Genomic DNA, 17,421 nt, shown 5'->3' with positions numbered 1-17,421 from the left:
AACTGATGATTACATACAAGAATACAGACATCTAATTGTGTCATTTGTAAATTGGCACTTTGTCCAGAACCCATGTGAGGTGCTGAGGCTTGCTCTGTTTCCCAGGCAGCTCCTTGGAGCCTCATCAAGAATTTTCTGGGCCCTTGCTAAGCCAGCTGCTGTATTTCATAGATGAGTTGCAAGTGATTTCTAAACAGTGGTTGTAAAGCTTCCTGGGATGAATAGATGTGACAAAAATGCTTGATTTCAGCTCTACTCTCAAGCTGCTGTCAGATACAGCTCAGGATTAAGTCACAAGCCTAGCACAGCCCAGGCAGCAATTCCTACTCTGTTCTTATATCATTGCACTTGGCACAAACTTGATACTGAGAGAAATAATTGGTGAGGCTTCTTCTCTGCTGAAATATATATTTCTGTCTCAAAAACTTCTGGTGTTTCCCAGTGAGCTACTGAATATTTAAATCCAATGAGGAATTTGATATCTTTAGATAAGCTTGCACAAAGTTGCCTAACTTCTTTCCATTGGGGGTGGCAAAGCTCTGGAACAGCTGCCCAGGGAAGTCATGGCTCTCCCTCTCTGAGGATATTCTGGCTTCTGTGCCACCTGCTCTAGGTGACTCTGGCTTGGTAGAGAGGTTGGACTGGATGATTCCCAGAGGTCCAACCATTACTGCTTGGTAACCCCCATTCCCATTTCTACATCCAAGCAGATTCACTGACTCAGAACATCCTAGGCCCAGATATTGCCATGGACATTTTACAGCCATGTGGTGCCCAAGTTTCTCAGTTCAGCCTTTTCCAGGCAGTTTCCAGGCAGCGCCCAGACAACCACAGGCCTTTCCTGGGTCAGAGCATCCATGGGGATGTCTGTGTCATGTTATATAAAAACCCAGAACTTTTGCACAGGCGACAACATCATCCATCAGGCCAGTTAGATATTCCACCTCAAGGGATATTAAGCACAATAAAAGCATACTGGCCTGTATGGCCTTTTACTTCACCATTTCAATGTAACATAGCTTTTTACCCAGACAGAATAAGTAGAAAGCATTTTTTTTCCACAGTAGTAGGACTTGACTGAGATGGTCAAGGGAGAACGAAATGAGATTTTTTTGTAAAAGAATCAAAGTCCTACACAAGGGAGCAAATAATGGCACACAACTACACATATCTATAAGTGAGAGACTTTATTTGAACCAATTTTTCAAATACAGACATCTGTATTATTCTCACTTCTCGGGAATGTTTTCTGCTCATTTTTTAAGCTTGCAACCTTAGGACAATATTCAGGACATATGTGTACATTAGATCTCTGCAGATGGACACATTCATAATGCACAAGTACAATGAGTGAGAGACTCTTTCCAGATCCTCACACAAGAGCATCGGAAATGGGCCGCTCTAATTGTCAAGTTCTGCTCTTTTGAGCTTCCAGACACATCACAGTTCTTGATACTCTCTAGGCTGTAGCCACCTTCTTCAGGCCCCGATTTATTACTGTGTTACTTCAGCTGTATGCCAGTGAAACTCCTCAAAATAGGGCTTAGGTGATGCACAGGGATTTGTTTTATTCATTGGGAACAGGCATGAGCAGAAAAACCAAGCTATTGGGTGAACAGTTCACCTGGGATTTTCTTTTATGAGAGTAGTCTAGGTCTCAGGCTGGGATTTCTGTTTTTCAGAAGTGACCAGTGGTTCTGGGTGTGTAATACATGAATCTTGATGTTCAGAGCATACAGGGGACCTGTGGCTTGGACCCCAGTGAGGTGTCTCTCAAGTTGGGCACTCCAGATGTGAGCCACTGGGGTCACTAGCCTGTTCTGCAAATCTCGACCTTCACCTCTTCTTCCAAGTATTGCTCAACAGAAGAATGTAGTAATAAAGCATTGTAGGTAAGAATGCAGGCTCGCACATGACCTGAGATCAACACCCTGAAAAATGGATAGAGGGTAGCGCTTTCAGGACCACCTAAATGACTCATGATCTTCAGTTCCATTTTGGGAAATGACTGGAGAATTTCAGGCCTGAGACCCCCAGATGTGCTGCAGAGAGGAGTTTGGACATCCTTCAGCATCTGGGCCTTAGGAACTTGCGTCTCTTTGAAAGCCAGTGAAATGTGTGCTCTCAAGTGCCCGTGTCACTTAGGTTATTCTGAAAACTGTACCCTATATACATATAGGTAGATAAGGGGCAGACTTTCACAGGCACAAGTGGCAGTTAGACATGTAACTCCCATTGATTTTTTTTCCCCCTCGGGGACCTGGAAAATCCCCCCCCCCACGAGGAGTTGAATCCTCCTCTCGCATTATTTTCACACCAGATTAACACCACTGGTTCCAGTGGAGCGACTCCTGAGTTACCCCAGTGTGAGCGAGAGGAGAACCAGTCCTGAGGTGCTCTAAATATCCAGTGAAAGTGCTAATGTGGCAATGCAGAAAAACAGGGAATCTGAGCACAGGCCTGGAAGAGGATCCCCAGTGTCACCTCTGGTGCTGCTGAGCTGCAGGTGACCACCAAGAGGACTTCTTAGCCAAGAGGAACCACAAAAACATTCAATCAAACCCTTCCCTCCACCTCCGCAAGCCGCAGCCACTCCATTTCCTTCCTAAGACACCTATGACAAACATCAGACCTTCAGTATGAAAACTTACAAGTGCTAGTTTGCCATTTGGAGACTACAGGAAAAAAGAACTAACTGCTGTGGGGAGTTTGGTATGAATTCCCTCTTCCTTTTTTTCTTATTTCCTTTTTTCCTAAACTCCTCTCCATCAGTCATAGCTATTTCTTTCATCTGGAGTAATATGTTTCCCAAGCAATGCTGTTTATGTGGTCACCACGGGTGAGTTCCTTCTGGCTAAAGCCTCTCACGGGGCTTTAGGGTTTAGGATTGGAAAACACTGGGTCTGAAGGGATCTCAGCCGGATGCCCTTCCCCTCCCTTTGGAATGTGGCTCATGAAAAAGCTCCTTGGCTGATGCAACTATTGCAAAGGTTGTGGGGTTTCATCTGCTATCAGTGCAGACAGTCAGAATGGCACAAGCATTGCAAAGCAGACCAAATTCATGCTTACAATCTACTGCATTGACGGGGAGTTTATGTTGGAATTTTTTCACTTTTTTAAAGCTTAGTCTAGTGAAATGTAGTCGTGAAATGTCAAGAACTGGCCTACAGCTGGTAGGAGCATTCAGGATAGCTGTGGGTCACTAGAGTATCTTACGACAGGCACATGAAAAAAGCCCCTCTAGGACTCTGAATTTCCACAGCACGCCATGGTGAGGTCAGGCACCATATTCCCAGTGTGAGTCACTCTGACATACCCTGCCCTTTTCTTACACAAAACAACCACAGGCACCTCCAGGCAAATCTATATCCTCTTCAGAGAGAGAGAATTAGGTACATACTCCCTGGGGAATTCCTGTAGGTTGTTGCAGCAAGAGTAGTAGAAAAGCTTCAGTTACTCTGCTGATGACTTTTTGCCCACTCTTTGCTTCTGGGACCTCCTGCCTCTTCTGCTTTCAGCTCACTTGATGTCTTGCTAGAAAAATCATTCCTCAAATACCCTTGTTCTCTTTCCAGTTTTTGTCCCGTGCTACATCTTTTATAGTGTTTCCTTTTAGCCTTTGGAAATCTGGCTGAAGAGGCAACTCAAGGAAATCCAAATGCTTTTCTCTGCTCTCTTCCTGTACCCTGAAGACAGCCCAGCTTCCTATACAAATCTTGTGTATTACACATTAAACCACTGCCTGCTCAAGGCAGGGCTTGTCTCTGTGCTCTCTCTCACGCTCTCTTTGCCCTGACTCTCTGGCAGGATCAGGACACGGTACAATAATAAAGATAGGGGGTGCTTGGTTACAGCCAGTAATTTTAAACTGGAACCAAGGGAGAGGAATTAGTATTTAAATTATTTAGGTTTGCAGTTGGTAACCACATATCCTGTTCTCTTTGTGGGGGGAAAAAAACCAAAACACAAAACCCAACCCTTTGATCTCTAAGCAACATGGCAAAGTATGTTTTTACAAACGGTGACAAAACACGCATGATGCCCCAACCATCAGCCAAGGGGGAGGCAACATGCGAAATACAAAGGTAAAACATCCCTGGGGAGAGAAAGTTGTTTAATTTTTTGAGGAGGGAGGAAGGCCTGTGTTCAGGAAGACATGAGAAGTGGTTTTCTTTTCCTTATAAAGTTAAAAATAGTAATAGCAAAGTGGAGGCAAGATGAAATCTTGGGGTCTGAAATCAGAAGAGCAGGGAAACCACATGGTCTTTGCAGAAACAGGCAAGACAGAAAACCTTTTTAAAATGGTCATGACAGGATATAAGGCCAAACAAAAAAATATGGCCCCTCCTTCCTGCCTCCTCCCAAACACCTCTCCCACAAATCCTGAGAGATGAGCCTCAGTTCTCTCAACTTGGTGCTAGAGACACGGGGTGTCTGCAGTGTCTGCGCTGGGCTGGCCCCTTGTGTGTTACAAACAGCAAACATTCTGTACACCTCTCCTCCCTACGCCTCAGCCCCCGTGTCCCTCAGAGCTCTCCCTCCCAAACACCATCCACATCCCGCTGCTGCCATGGCAGACATGGGTGGGGTGGTGAGACCTGACATACGGTCCAAGCAATGCCTGATGTCTGAGCTACATTTGCTGAATTGAGGTCAGGCTGGAAGGTGTCTCAGGGTTTACCACCCATCATGACATGGGAATATTAGCATATATATCATCTATGAAGTATGACACAATACCTATCTGTCAGTCAGCCCATCTTTCTATCTATTTAGTCTGTCTAATCTACTTTAGCTATCTACGTTTCACTATCTCTATCAATCGTCTATTGCTCCATATTATCTAATTTCTTCCTGTCTCTCTCTCATCTTTTGCACTCTAATCTTTCTTTCTCTAGCTATACTCCCCTCTCTCTCCCTATCATCCATCTATCCACTCGAAAATCTTTTCTCCCCTCATCTCTCTAATCCCTGTTTTTAAAAATCTTTGTCCAATCTATCTCCCACTCTCTCTTTCCCTCTCTTTAGAAAAAAAACCTCCCTGTCTCTCTCTCTCTTATTTCTGCAGAATTCCAGGAAGCACATGGAAATTAATCCTGACATGTTTTGATGGCAATTTCAGTGAGCAGTCTACGTTCAAAGTGATCAGTTCTGAGGAGACACTGTTCATCTTTTCTCCCTATTTCCAACAAAGAGATGGAGGAGAACAAAGGAGTAGGACAAGGAGTGCCATCCAGCCCTCTGAAGGCCATGGGGCCACCACTCCAAGAAGCATCAGCCACCAAAGCATGTTGGAGCTGTCAGCATTCCCATCTTTTGGTCTTCCTGCTGTGAGGACAATTTAATCCTGGTCCTGCAGAATCACACAGTTATAATGCAGGGTACTCTGGCTGTCATTTTCAATGAGGCCAGGAAACCATGCAGGAGCTGCTGGGAAAGCACATTAAAATAATCAGGGCAGTGAAAGAGCAGTAATTAGCTTTTATGAAAGCCCAGATATTACTAAATGTATTTTAGCTGTTTGCTCTCACAGCTCATAAGGACAGCAGCACACCCACGTGGCTGCACAGGCTCAGGGTTTGGTGTCTGTCAGTCTTCCACTAGGACAGGCCAGGTGGCACCAAGGAACAGCCCTGCAACCTGTGGGAAGCACTGGTGGACATTTAGGAGGTGGGGCTCTGCCCACAGCCATAAATGACAGCTGAAAGCCTTGGCCCTCATTAGAGCTGGATGAAACACCCTGGGTTCAGCAGGAGCAGGAATGAGGTATTTCTCAAAGTGCCACCAACTGGCTCCTAGGCCACCAGGCCTTGTCCTGCCTGTGTGCCTATTTATTAAATATTGAATAAAAATTGGCCCAATTTATTTTGCCAAACAGAACACTTTTGGGGGCCACACTATGCTACTCAGGGACTTCAACTCCAGCCCAATGGGATGAGCATCATGCTACTGTAGCGAGAAGCTCAGGTCCTAGGGCCCTGTCCCCTGACAGCCCTTGGCAGGGGTTAGACTTTAGGCATAGATCAAAGCTGGTCCCTCTGCTGGCTCATACCTCCAAGGTCACCATAGTTCCCCAAATCAGGGCCTAGAGGTCTCCAAGAAGGATGCTTTCAGTGATCTTTCCTAAAACTGATCTTGCTACTTTCATTATTTATGTTAGTCAGTGCTAACATCTTGCTCAAAATCCAAGCCTGCTCCCCTTAAAATCCCCTCAGCAGTGCCAAGGAGAGCAGTCACTGACTTGTGGCCAAGGAGCACAGCTGGGCCACGCAAGTGGCTCACCAAAGACCACAGGCCAGCAGGATGTACAGCAGCATAGAAATGCGACACGGTGGTATTAATGATAATTATTCTCATTTATTATAATTATTGTTCAGTTTGAAAAAGGAGCCTGGAGCCAAGCATTACGCTAATTGGCACATTTTCTAGTTGTTGTTTTAGTTCTGAAAACAAACTGGGGTTTAGTATTCTTTTTTGTTCATTTGTTGTGTTAGGTCCTTTGTTTGTTTTTTCTTTCGTTCATTCCATCACATTGAAAAAGGAAGAAAAGAACCTTTTTTCCCCCTTGTTTTAACTCACTCAGTAAGTCTGGACTCCTCAGATGAACGTAACATTGCACACACACACACTTGGAGAAGAGAGAGAGGAGAGAGAGAGAGAGAGAGCGCTCGCAGTGGGCAGACAGACACACGCACGCGCCAGGTCAAAGAACTCTGATACAGTGCAAGAATTTTCCCAAAATGATTGAATCATCATTACCAAAAACTTGCCATAACAACACCAAGAAACAAAGAAATGTTTAAGCCACACTGTTTGACTGGGATTTTTCCTGCTTTTTTTTTTTTCTTTAAATGTTTGCCACACAGAGAGAAAAAGGGTTTAAGTGGTAATGGGAGAGGGACAGACACAGGCTCACAGATGTGAGCAGGAAGGGGGGAAATCGAGATTGGGGTGGAAAGGAAGGATAGAGGATAGGGGGAGGGAGGGAGGGGCAATGGGGAGTAATTTCTTAATGTTCAGGCATTTTCTTGGTCCGCCTTGCTCTCTTCTTCTTTCACCTCTTCCTGCTGGGCACTTTCAGTAGGTTTGGTTTCTTCTACAGCATCTAGTGGGGAAAGAGATGGTCCAGCGTTAGTCAGCCATGATCTAGAGCATCCTGCATGTGCACACAGCCTGATGGACTGCATGGCTTCAGGCTTCTCTCTCTCCAAAGTCACCCAGATCTCAAAGTCCCCGGAATTTCTGCAGCATGAAAGGAACATGCCAAGGTTCAGCCCAGCAGGCAAACATGTAGCTCTCACAAAACACCTTCATCCAGAAAGCATATGCCACTGGAAGGAGCTGCCTTGCTCATTGCTGATGCACTAGACAACTACTGTTGATTTAATTAGGGGCACTGATTAGACTCCTGGCTTATCAGCTAGAACACACACCCTTTTACAGAACCCGCTGACTGTACCAACCACTGTTGAATCACTGTCCCCCAATTACAATATGCATACTCCCAGACGAGACTTAAAGAGAGTCACGAAGAACAAACTCTATACACACTTGAAGCCTGCAAGACCCAGAGGGAAACATTTTATACCCTGTAACTCAGACTTCTCTCACACTGAACAGAGATCTAGAGAAATGTCTGTAGCCTTCAAGGATGGAAGCCTTCATCCAGAGGTTGCCACATCTCTCCAGTTTTCTAGTCTCTCCTTTCAAAAGCAAAGCTGCCCTGGGGGGAAGCACTGAGTATAACTGGGAGCTGGCTCTGCCTGTCAGTCAGACAGCTTGTTCTGGCATACCATTCACATGAAAAGTTAAAACAATTGCTAGGAGCTGTCCCCTAATGAACTAGACAGAGGATCAGAACTCAGGAGAAGGCAGAGGCAGCCAGAAGGAGAAAGGCAAATGAAAGAAATGCCCTTCAAGCTGGAGTGATCTCACGCCTGGGTTCATCTAGCCCATGTCTCCTTCATTGCAGCAGGACAGATTTAGTTGTCTCGGAGTTTCTACTGCCCACCTCTCAGAAGGGTACACTAACGTGTTCCCAGCCTCTTTCAGAAACAGTGCATGTACTGCGTGGATTGCTTTTTACAGGACAAGGTGGTGGTGGACCCAGGGCTGCAGAGCTGTAAGATAGAATAATGCACAAGGGTCTTAGCACACGTAGTGACTGGTCTGCTCCATTGCCATCTCTCCCTTTTCCTCACTGGCTCCCAGTCCCACACATACACGGCCCATTGGGAGGTCAAGCAAGCAGCAATCCAGTCTTGGGATAAAGAACAGGGAAAAGAAACACTTGGGAAACAAAGAACAGGGAAAAGAAACAAGCACTGAAGGAGGATGGGGTGATGTGGGACAGACCACATGTCATTGTATGACACATACTGTACCTGTCTCATTCAGAGAGCACTGTAGGTTCCCTGCACACTTCCTGGCATCTCTGATGGGCTGTCAAACTACATTGTACCACTAAGTAAAATGGGCCAGGAACTGCTCCCTGGCCCCGAGGCCAACTGGCACCACACAGCTTATGTCCATGTGGCTAAACTCTCTTCTTCTCCTGAACAGGGTAGCTGTGTCTGGGACCTGTCTGATGCAAAGCTACTTGGTGTACACAAAAATCACACCATGGCCCATGCTGTCAGCCTAGCAATGAGGATGTTCAGTTTCCAGTGTTTAGTTTGTGAGGATTAGCATCCTCATACTCATGTTTCTGGAGAATGCTAACTGGGATGTGAAACTTTCTTTACTGGCACCATTCATGCATTTTGGCCTGATTCATTTGATGCCATCAGATGGCAGACTTGTATTTGCTTCCAATACTGGCAGTAGGTGCTACATTCCTACTTCCCTCTTCCCCTCAGCCCTTTTAGCCTAGGTTTTAAACATGTTCCTAAGCACCACATCCTTATGAATCACCTTTAAGTTGTGTGCAACTTTCCATTCTGAATCATCTTCATTAAAGGCTCTGCTTCTGGACCTTCAAATACTTTTTATCTTAGTAAATTCTGACTGTTGATTTTCCAGAAGGAAAAATTTCTGTGGGAACATCTCCATGGCCTCAGCCTCTGCATCTACAAACCCCCTGTCAGCAAAAACATCAGTGGATTTCCCTTGATACAGAACAGCTAAGCACGATGCTATTCAAGGACTCCATCTGTATCTGGTACAGCTACCACCACAGACCAGAGACAAAATAGGCTACTGATTAAAATAGGATCATAACAAGTATCATTGGGAGGCAAAGCATGGCCTAATTTTTTAATTTTCCTGAATGACTTGATCACTGGGAGGGAGGAGAGTCCCTTTAATGCTGCTCTTCAAGGCATTCATAGCAGGAGACACATTGAATTACAAAGCTGAGGGTAGAATCCCAGTGTGCAAGCATCTACCCCTAAATCTGAGTGAAAAGACTATTGTTAGCCAGCAGCAAAGTCTGATTTCTTACATGGCTCTGACAGATCCTAGTAAGGCAGAATTTCTGGTGTTTTCTCACAAAAATGGAAGATGAGTGAAAGAGCAACAAAGAGACATAACATGGCTTCAGGAGCCCAAGTCTGACACTGCTTTTCATTGTGTTTAAAACTTTTTGTGTCTTCCTACCAAAAAATATGCACAAGTCCCACAGTGCCAGCAGTCCCACAGCCCCCTCAGGACAGCACAACAGACAGGCCCATAACACAGCAAGCACAGGGTTGTAGAGACAGACACTGGCAGTCCTGCACATCTGCTATGCTACCAAGTCACACAGATGCCCTGTTAATCAGCAGCTGAAAGTGGTGGGCTCCTGACAGCTCCTACAGTGGTGGACTCTTGACAGCACTCCAGGAAGGATGGACAAGAAATCTGCTCACACTCAAGGTGGAGGAGCTGGCAGTGATGTTGGTTAGCTCACAGTGTTCCTATGGTGTCCTTGCTCTTAGGATAAGCAGGCAAGTTGAAACACAATTTTCTGCCATGCTCTATTCCATGTTAGCTCACCACAGTGGCAAATCTAATTTCCAGGGAGTACCCATGGCGCCTAGAGATCCCTGGCTGTCAGAAGAACTGCACAGAGGTGCCTCACTGTCCCCATTAATGTTCTCTGGGGAGCAGATAGCTGGCAGGCCAATGTCTCTCTGCTGAAGAAGGCCAGAGACTGCTCTGATTTCTGCCATGCATGAAATAGACTGGACCAACAGGGATCATGGAGCAGCAGGAACAATTTAACATCACTTCATCAGAATATTCAAGCCAACAGAGAGGGATCCTACAACTCAAATGCTGGACTGCGCATATTCCAAATATAAACAAGAACTCTAGCTTTTTGAGTAAGAATTATCACAAAAAATTCAGTGAATTACTGTCTTTCTTTTCTCCTGCATGATATTGGAGCTTTAAGGAGAAAGACTTTGAGTCCTGCTACACTCTGCTAAGATATGTCTTATTTCCTAGCAGCTTTACCAGCACTTCATCAGTCTTTGGGATGAGGGAAAAGAAGCAACCTGGTGTTATTATGTAGTAATGAACTTTAACAAGAAGAAATATCATGAAAGAAAAAAGAATTCAGCACCAAAAAAAACCCCAAAAAACCAAAATTCAAGCAGTGGCACTGCTAACACACAGCAGTGAAAACAAGAGGGTGCACTCTGCACAATGCGGGCAATGCACCACAACCCCAGTGACATCAGGGCCCGTTAACAGCAGCTTCTGATTCACAAGGAAAGGTGAGGCATTTTATCTGACTCACCAGTTTGTTTGATGCAAGCTAACTCTGCAGTATGTTTTCTGGGCTTTCTCCAGCCTTGTTTTCAGTGTCCCAGCAAGGGAGGGCAGGGTATCCCCAGGGAGAGTCACAGATAGCTGTCCTGGGAATTCCACACATCAGAGAGGATATCTCTTACACTGCTCTTTATCCAATACTAGTCTTGATTTTCTATTTTTTTGAACTCTGGGTTATTGTACCTTTGGGTTTGCAATGGACAAATACCATTATACAGCCAGAACTGCACATTTTGGGCATGTTTCATTCACTTTGTACTTTGTTGCAAAGGTGACAAAAAAGTGGTTGAGAATTCAGGCTATCCCCTGCTTGAGGAACAAAAGCATTTCATCCTGGGTAGCCAAACTTCCACCTGTACAAAGCTGCCTCCCTTCTGAACACACCAGCACAGTGAGATTTCCTCCTGCCTGCACAATCAGAGCCTCCTGTGTCCACTTGCAAGGGACAGAACAAGCAGGAAGCAATGAGCTCTTTCTTCAGGTGGGCCTGGACTAGGGCAGCATCAATGTGCACGTGGTAACATGAAATCAGAAAGCTGAAGTCAGAGTGGATGGATATCTCACCTAACTGCAGACATCTACAGAGAGACATCTGCAGCTGATCTTCTCATCCTCTCCTTCCTTCCTAATTAGTAGAAATAAATGGGACATTTCTAAGACTCTATTAACTTGTCTTGTTTGGATGCCTACTTTAAGACAAGTTGCAGCCTGGGAATATCCACACCCACAGTAAGCCAAGGTAGAGACATTCACATTTGTTCTAGAGCACTCCACCTACAGAGCAAAAAGAAAGACCCAAACTCACAAAATGAGAGTGGAGGAAAGAGAGCAGGAGGGGAGGCAGAGCTGTAACATAAAGCAAAAAAATACCAAAAAACTTGGAGGGGGGGCCAAAACCAAATTCAGTCCTGAAGGGAAAAGCAATAATGGCAAGGTCAGAAAGCTAAAAAAAATCATCTCAAACTAACAACAACCTAGTTTGTGCTTGCAATAACCACCCTTACAGTTCTTTTAATGCACACCAGTCATCACTTGCACTGTTCGTGGTTATTCCAGTCCTGTGGTCCCACCCTTCTAGCTCTAAGATTTTCATTTGCTTTTTTATTTCAATCTTTGCTGCAGTCCAGATCATCTTATACCATAGGATAGTTTTGCCAAGAGACAGGCATCTGTGAGCTGAGCTGCCTCTGTTCTCACTTCCATTTAGCACTCTGGACGGTGCAGTCAAGTTGAGAAATTTCTTGGGCAGCCTTGGACAAACCTTAAGCTGTTACTGCAGAATTGTTGAAGGGTAGAGCTGCACGATGGGAAAGGCTGATGTGTGTTTCCCAGATGAAGAGCCTGTGTCAAAGAGAGGCTTTATACCTACAGCTCCAACTGGCACCTGCTGGGGAACATCATGGAAGAGTAACAACATGGAAGTGACGTATAGAGCCTTGCTGCTATAGGGTCTTAAAGAGCTCCTGCTCCTCAGCACTCCACTTATTTCCTGGAAAGGGTGAGAGTTGTGTCTGTGAGCCCTGCTGGGGGAGCAAATGCCTGGAACATGTGTGGCTCTGGTTGCTGTGCAGCTGAGGCAGGCACACAAGCAGCAGTTCTGCTGGATGGTGGTGCTTCCAGCTGCCTTTGCTGATGCTGTGCTCTAATGGCTGAGCATGCAGGCTCCTCTCCAAGTCTCTCCACTGCCCTACATTAGTGAAATTAGGTTGAGTGGATTTCCGGGTAAAACACTGTCTCTTGGGACCTGCCCAGCTCCCGTCTGACTTGCCAAGATTAATTAAATCAGAGAAGACATCAGCTTATGACCACAGCAGCAGCAACCTCTCTGATGATCATTTCTTTTGTGACTGGTGGCTTGGGTTTTGTTTTCCTTTTTGTCTCTATTCCACTGCAGATCTTTAAATTACCACAGCAAATGCCAAGAGTTGAGAAATTGCACAACACTCTGGGATTCTAATACAGATGCAGAGATTTTGCTTTTGTTACTTTCTCAGTGTTTGCATAATTATTGCTGATACTGATTGTGCAGCTAGAACTCTCCTGTGCATTCTTGCTGAAGTACTGCCCAAATCTACTCAGACACTGCTCTCTCTAGCATTTGTCGTGCTTCCTCCTTACTTTGTCCTTTGCCAGCTACAGCTTGGGCAGAGATGGAACTGAAAACCTGTTCCTCATCCAGTCATCACTCTGCTCCCAAATATTAGTCTTGGCTTTACTGACCTCTTATAAGCAGATCTCACATGACCCAGAGATAACTCTACCTTTTTTTTTCTCTCTTTTTTTTTTTTTCTTTTTTTCTTTTTTTTTTTTTTTTAAGATGAGGAGCACTGGAAAGCCTCATTTAAAATCCCTGCCCTGAGCATCTCCTAGTTTTAATGACATTTGGATCCAGATTTGGATCCAGGCTTCACAGCTTGATTCATCTGTCCCGATCCATCTGTCCTTCTAGCCAGCCAGAAGTCTATTCCAGGCAGACGATGATAGGGCTGAGACTGGTGAAACAAGACACACTTCAGGTTCAGAGCTGTTGCTTACACAGTTCTCTTTCTGATCCATGTTAGCCCATTGCAGTCTGCCCTATTATGCATCATATGCAGAGCTAAAATCCTCCACCCTCCCAACTTTGCTGCTTCTGAAAACTGGTAGACTTCTGCTGCCCCAGCTAAACACCAAGAAATGAAGGAATTGGGTATTTCACAGAAGTGGCTGTGTCTGGTCCAGGGTACTGACTTGTATGATTTCTCCCAAATCCTTGGTCAATCCCTCACTAAGTAGAGACAGACCCATGGTACTGATTCCTGTGAGCCCTGGGGGTCCTGGTGAGCACAAGGCGCCTGGGATATCTGGAAACCCTTGGCACACCATCCAGCAGGTGGAGGAATGTCCCCATTGCAAGTAGCATGCAAGAGGTGCAGAGAAGTCACCCAACAACTACTGGAAAGAAGCAAGCAAGTCAGCCTGTTAAGGTTGAAACAAAAATGCTAATATGACCCAAATACATGGTAGCTTGGGCCTCCTATTCCTGTACTACCTCATCTTTTTCCAGAACCATATAAGAACTGTTCAGTTGCCCCAACTGTGAGGAAAAAAACCCAAAAAACTACAACTTCTGCAAGTCCCATAGCTGGTAACTTTGGTCCAAGCTTGGACATCTGCCTCTTTTTCTGATCCTGCTAAATCCTCAGAGGACAGCCAGACACAGTTCTGTCGCCCCAGCTGCCTTTGCACTTTGTCAGGGTGAAGAGGCAGCGGCTTAGGGATTTCCACTCCTTCTCATCCCACCCCAGGCCCTTCTTCCTCCAGCATCACCATGTAAATCCAAGCCTGCACTGGCATCCATGCATGCAGCAGAGGAAAGGGAGGGAATGGTGGGAGAGATGCTCAGGGTGCACAGCAGTGGGGAGGGGGTGTCAAGGGGAGTCAGGTTCACAGCTCCATTGCAAAGCATCTTTTGCAGTGTCTAGACACCAGCTGCCGGGTTGCCGAGGAAACTACCCAACTTCAGCTGAGGGAAGGGAGCATTGAGGTCTCCAGAGAAAAGGGAGTGATGGAGGAAGAGGGTGGGGAGAGAAAAGGGAGGATATTCCTTGTGAATGTGAGGTGTTAACCCTGTTAGAGCCACGTTTGCAAATATTCTTCTATCCTGGAGAATGGGAAAAAAGCAGCTCTCTTTCTTTCTTCCACTGCTGTTTCTTTCCCACATCCATGGATGCCAGACATGGAAGCTGAGAAAAACGACATGCCTACTGCTGACTGTTCATTTATCGCTGCCTATCACCAGCACTTTTGTCCCAAACTCCCTTCCTACTGTACCCAAAATTGGGCAATTTCAATCCAGCGACAACTGGAAGAAGCCCTATCAGAGTGGTTAGGTTTTCAGACAGCAAGATCTTCTTTAGCAAGGCCAGTCCCTTGGCCACTGTCACACTACAAGCAATGGCAGCTGCAGAGAGGAGAGAGGGCTCCCACCTTGCAGCAATGTCATCTGTCACAGTGCTTCTGTGGAGATGCTCTGTCACACCAGAAAGTGGTGGGCAGGTGGGAGGCTGCGTAGTACAGTGGCCAAAGGCAAGGTAAAAGAGCTCTTTCAGGATGAGAGTGCCTTAGAGGCAGATATTTTATACTGGTATTGAGTGGCCTCCTACCAAACAGCATCAAACGTGCTGTGACCTCAGAGGTGTTGTGACCTCAACAGACCTCTACCAAGGTTCCATGGTCTTCACAGCCAGGGAGCTTGAAGGAGAGAAATGGGAAGTGATGTCCCCAGCCATTAGCTGGGATCAGAGTTGATATGATGAACAATCAGGTGCTCAGCTATCCTGATGAACCAGAAAGGCTCCCTCCAGGAGTGATTCCAAGCTACCGGCCCCTCTGTCTCCTGCATTCATTACTTCACCTGAGGAAAACCTTAGAAAAATTACCCATAAGTTGTTCTTTAATCCTCTTCTCCCCTGCCCCTGTTGATTTCACATAGATCCTGCAGACCAGAAGGGGTACTCTTTAATTCTTTAAATACTTTATGATTCAAAGAACTTGAATATAGAGGTTTTAGCTTCCTTCCAGCTGTGGAATGTAACAGCTGACAGCTGTTCTTGGCTGTCAAGAACAGGAGGGAGCAGTATTGGAAAACAGGACATCCCTATCTCATGCAACAGCATTCTTTTGTGTCACCCATCTTTTCTCCATTGCTGGTTTAAGTTCTGGAGGATAGTTTAGAAAAACAGGGCATGTGAGGAGACAGAGGAACAAGGTCTCTCTAAGACACATCCATTTGTTCTTTAGCTTCTTTAGAGCAACTGCCCTATGAGATTATAGGGGAGAAATCAGAAGAAAGATAGGAAGAAATGTAAATACCCTGAATAGGTATAGGCAAATTGAACTTTATTGAAGTGACAGATAGATTGTTCTATAGCCAGGACATTCCTAGCAAAGTAATTAATTCAGGGAACAAAGCTTACAGCCCTTTGGGGATGGAGGTTTGAATTTAGAGAGGCCAAGCAGATGCACAGAGAATAGCACAGCAAGTGACAGAAGTTTGACAGACAGATCAGGTCCTCAGAGATCTGCCCATCTCACAGCTCTGCTGAGAAGCCTGGCAATGCTGGTAGGATCAGTAAGGGGATAAAAATGAACCTGAAACTGTGGCAGACTGCTGGCATTCATGCACTGCTGATCCTGAAATAAAGAGGGTTAAGAAGAGGAAGGAAACATGCGGAGTGTTAGAGCCTTTGGGTTCTCCATCTACAGCTCCTGCCTCCTCACACAGGACTGACTGAAGCTCTTCTCCTCCCCTTCCCCAGCAAAACTGGCTGGGGAAAAGAAACTAAAGGAGGAAATCTTCTGTAATTGCGGCAAAATGGTCTAGAAATTCCTTCAGTGCATCCAGAATTAATGTGCCACTCCTCCCCTCGTACTCCTCCCCCTTCAGCTGTCAGTGGCAGGAAAACAAATTGCTGCAGCCCTTACTACAAACCATGCTCCCGCCTCCCTTCCCCCAGCCCAAAAGACATGTGCCATTCATAAGCTGCCTGACTGCTGATCTCCATTATTAAAGCCTAGAAGACTGATAAATTGGGGATTCATGGAGCCTGCAAGCCTCCAACAACCACATTGCCATGGAAACCAAAGGCAGCCTCCATCTCCAGCAGAAATGATATTGATCTAGCTGAAGGCAGGGAATTGCAATCAAGGGGAGGATATAAAATGTCTCTTTTTCTTCCCTTTGCCATCCTCCCATTTCGAGTTTAAATGAAGGAGAAATTTCATTTAGAGATCATTAGTTTGTTTCCGTCCATCATCATACACCAAGGCTCTGCAAATTGGATGCTAAAATTATTAAATGCCTCTTGTCAGGCTTTCCACAGCCATCTTCTTGATAACTGTCCCCAGCAGCTGCAACACAAACACCACCAGCTCTTTGCATCAAAGAAATTACTAGTATTTCTCAAACGCACGGCTGGTGCACACCCATAGAATCCCAATGTGTTTTGTGCAGGATAATAGACAGGCACTGCTCCCCAGAAGGCAGTTTAGACTTCACACTGTACCCAGGGAAACTCCTAGGAGCCTTTGCTTTTCATTTCATCAGGAGGAGGCTTGAGAGCCCAGACATAGGAAGAGGCATTTTGAACTACAAACACCTGTGGGGAAAAAACCCATTTTGAGACATCACAGTGGCATTTGTGGTGCAGAGCAATTCTCCCCTCTTCTTGAAATCCCTTGTCTAGGACTGCTTAACAACTGCTTTCCTGAGGATGAAAGATCAGGAGCCACAGCGCTTGTCCTGCAAAACTGGGTAGGCAGCTGGCACTTTCCCCAGATTATATAAAGGCCAGATCATCCTGGTTTGAATAAGGTCAGGGGTTGGGCTGTGTTGTCATCCCTTTTGCCCAAAGAAATCTCTGTGACCAGAGGTGTGTGAAGCTTGCCCAGTAAGTGGTCAGCTCCACAGAAAAGGAGGTGTAGGGCAGCCCTGAGCCTGGCACTGGCCATTTTCAAAGAGCCAAGGTATAAGGAAGGAAGGAAGGAAGGAAGGAAGGAAGGAAGGAAGGAAGGAAGGAAGGAAGGAAGGAAGGAAGGAAGGAAGGAAGGAAGGAAGGAAGGAAGGAAGGAAGGAAGGAAGGAAGGAAGGAAGGAAGGAAGGAAGGAAGGAAGGAAGGAAGGAAG

General features: G+C 45.7%; 1 protein-coding gene across 1 annotated transcript in view; it reads right to left on the bottom strand.

Moving 5' to 3' along the window:
* Positions 1-1,170: 1,170 nt before the first annotated feature.
* GAP43 (growth associated protein 43) overlaps positions 1,171-17,421 on the bottom strand; it is a 58,389-nt gene continuing 42,138 nt past the window's right edge. The window contains exon 3 of the mRNA XM_064410213.1: positions 1,171-7,105. Within this exon, the coding sequence (XP_064266283.1) occupies positions 7,017-7,105 (89 nt within the window). The 3' untranslated portion in view covers positions 1,171-7,016. The remainder of the gene's footprint in view (positions 7,106-17,421) is intronic.

Source organism: Passer domesticus, chromosome 2 (assembly GCF_036417665.1).
Source record: "Passer domesticus isolate bPasDom1 chromosome 2, bPasDom1.hap1, whole genome shotgun sequence".
Lineage (NCBI taxonomy): Eukaryota > Metazoa > Chordata > Aves > Passeriformes > Passeridae > Passer > Passer domesticus.
This window is presented reverse-complemented; position numbering and strand designations above follow the sequence as displayed.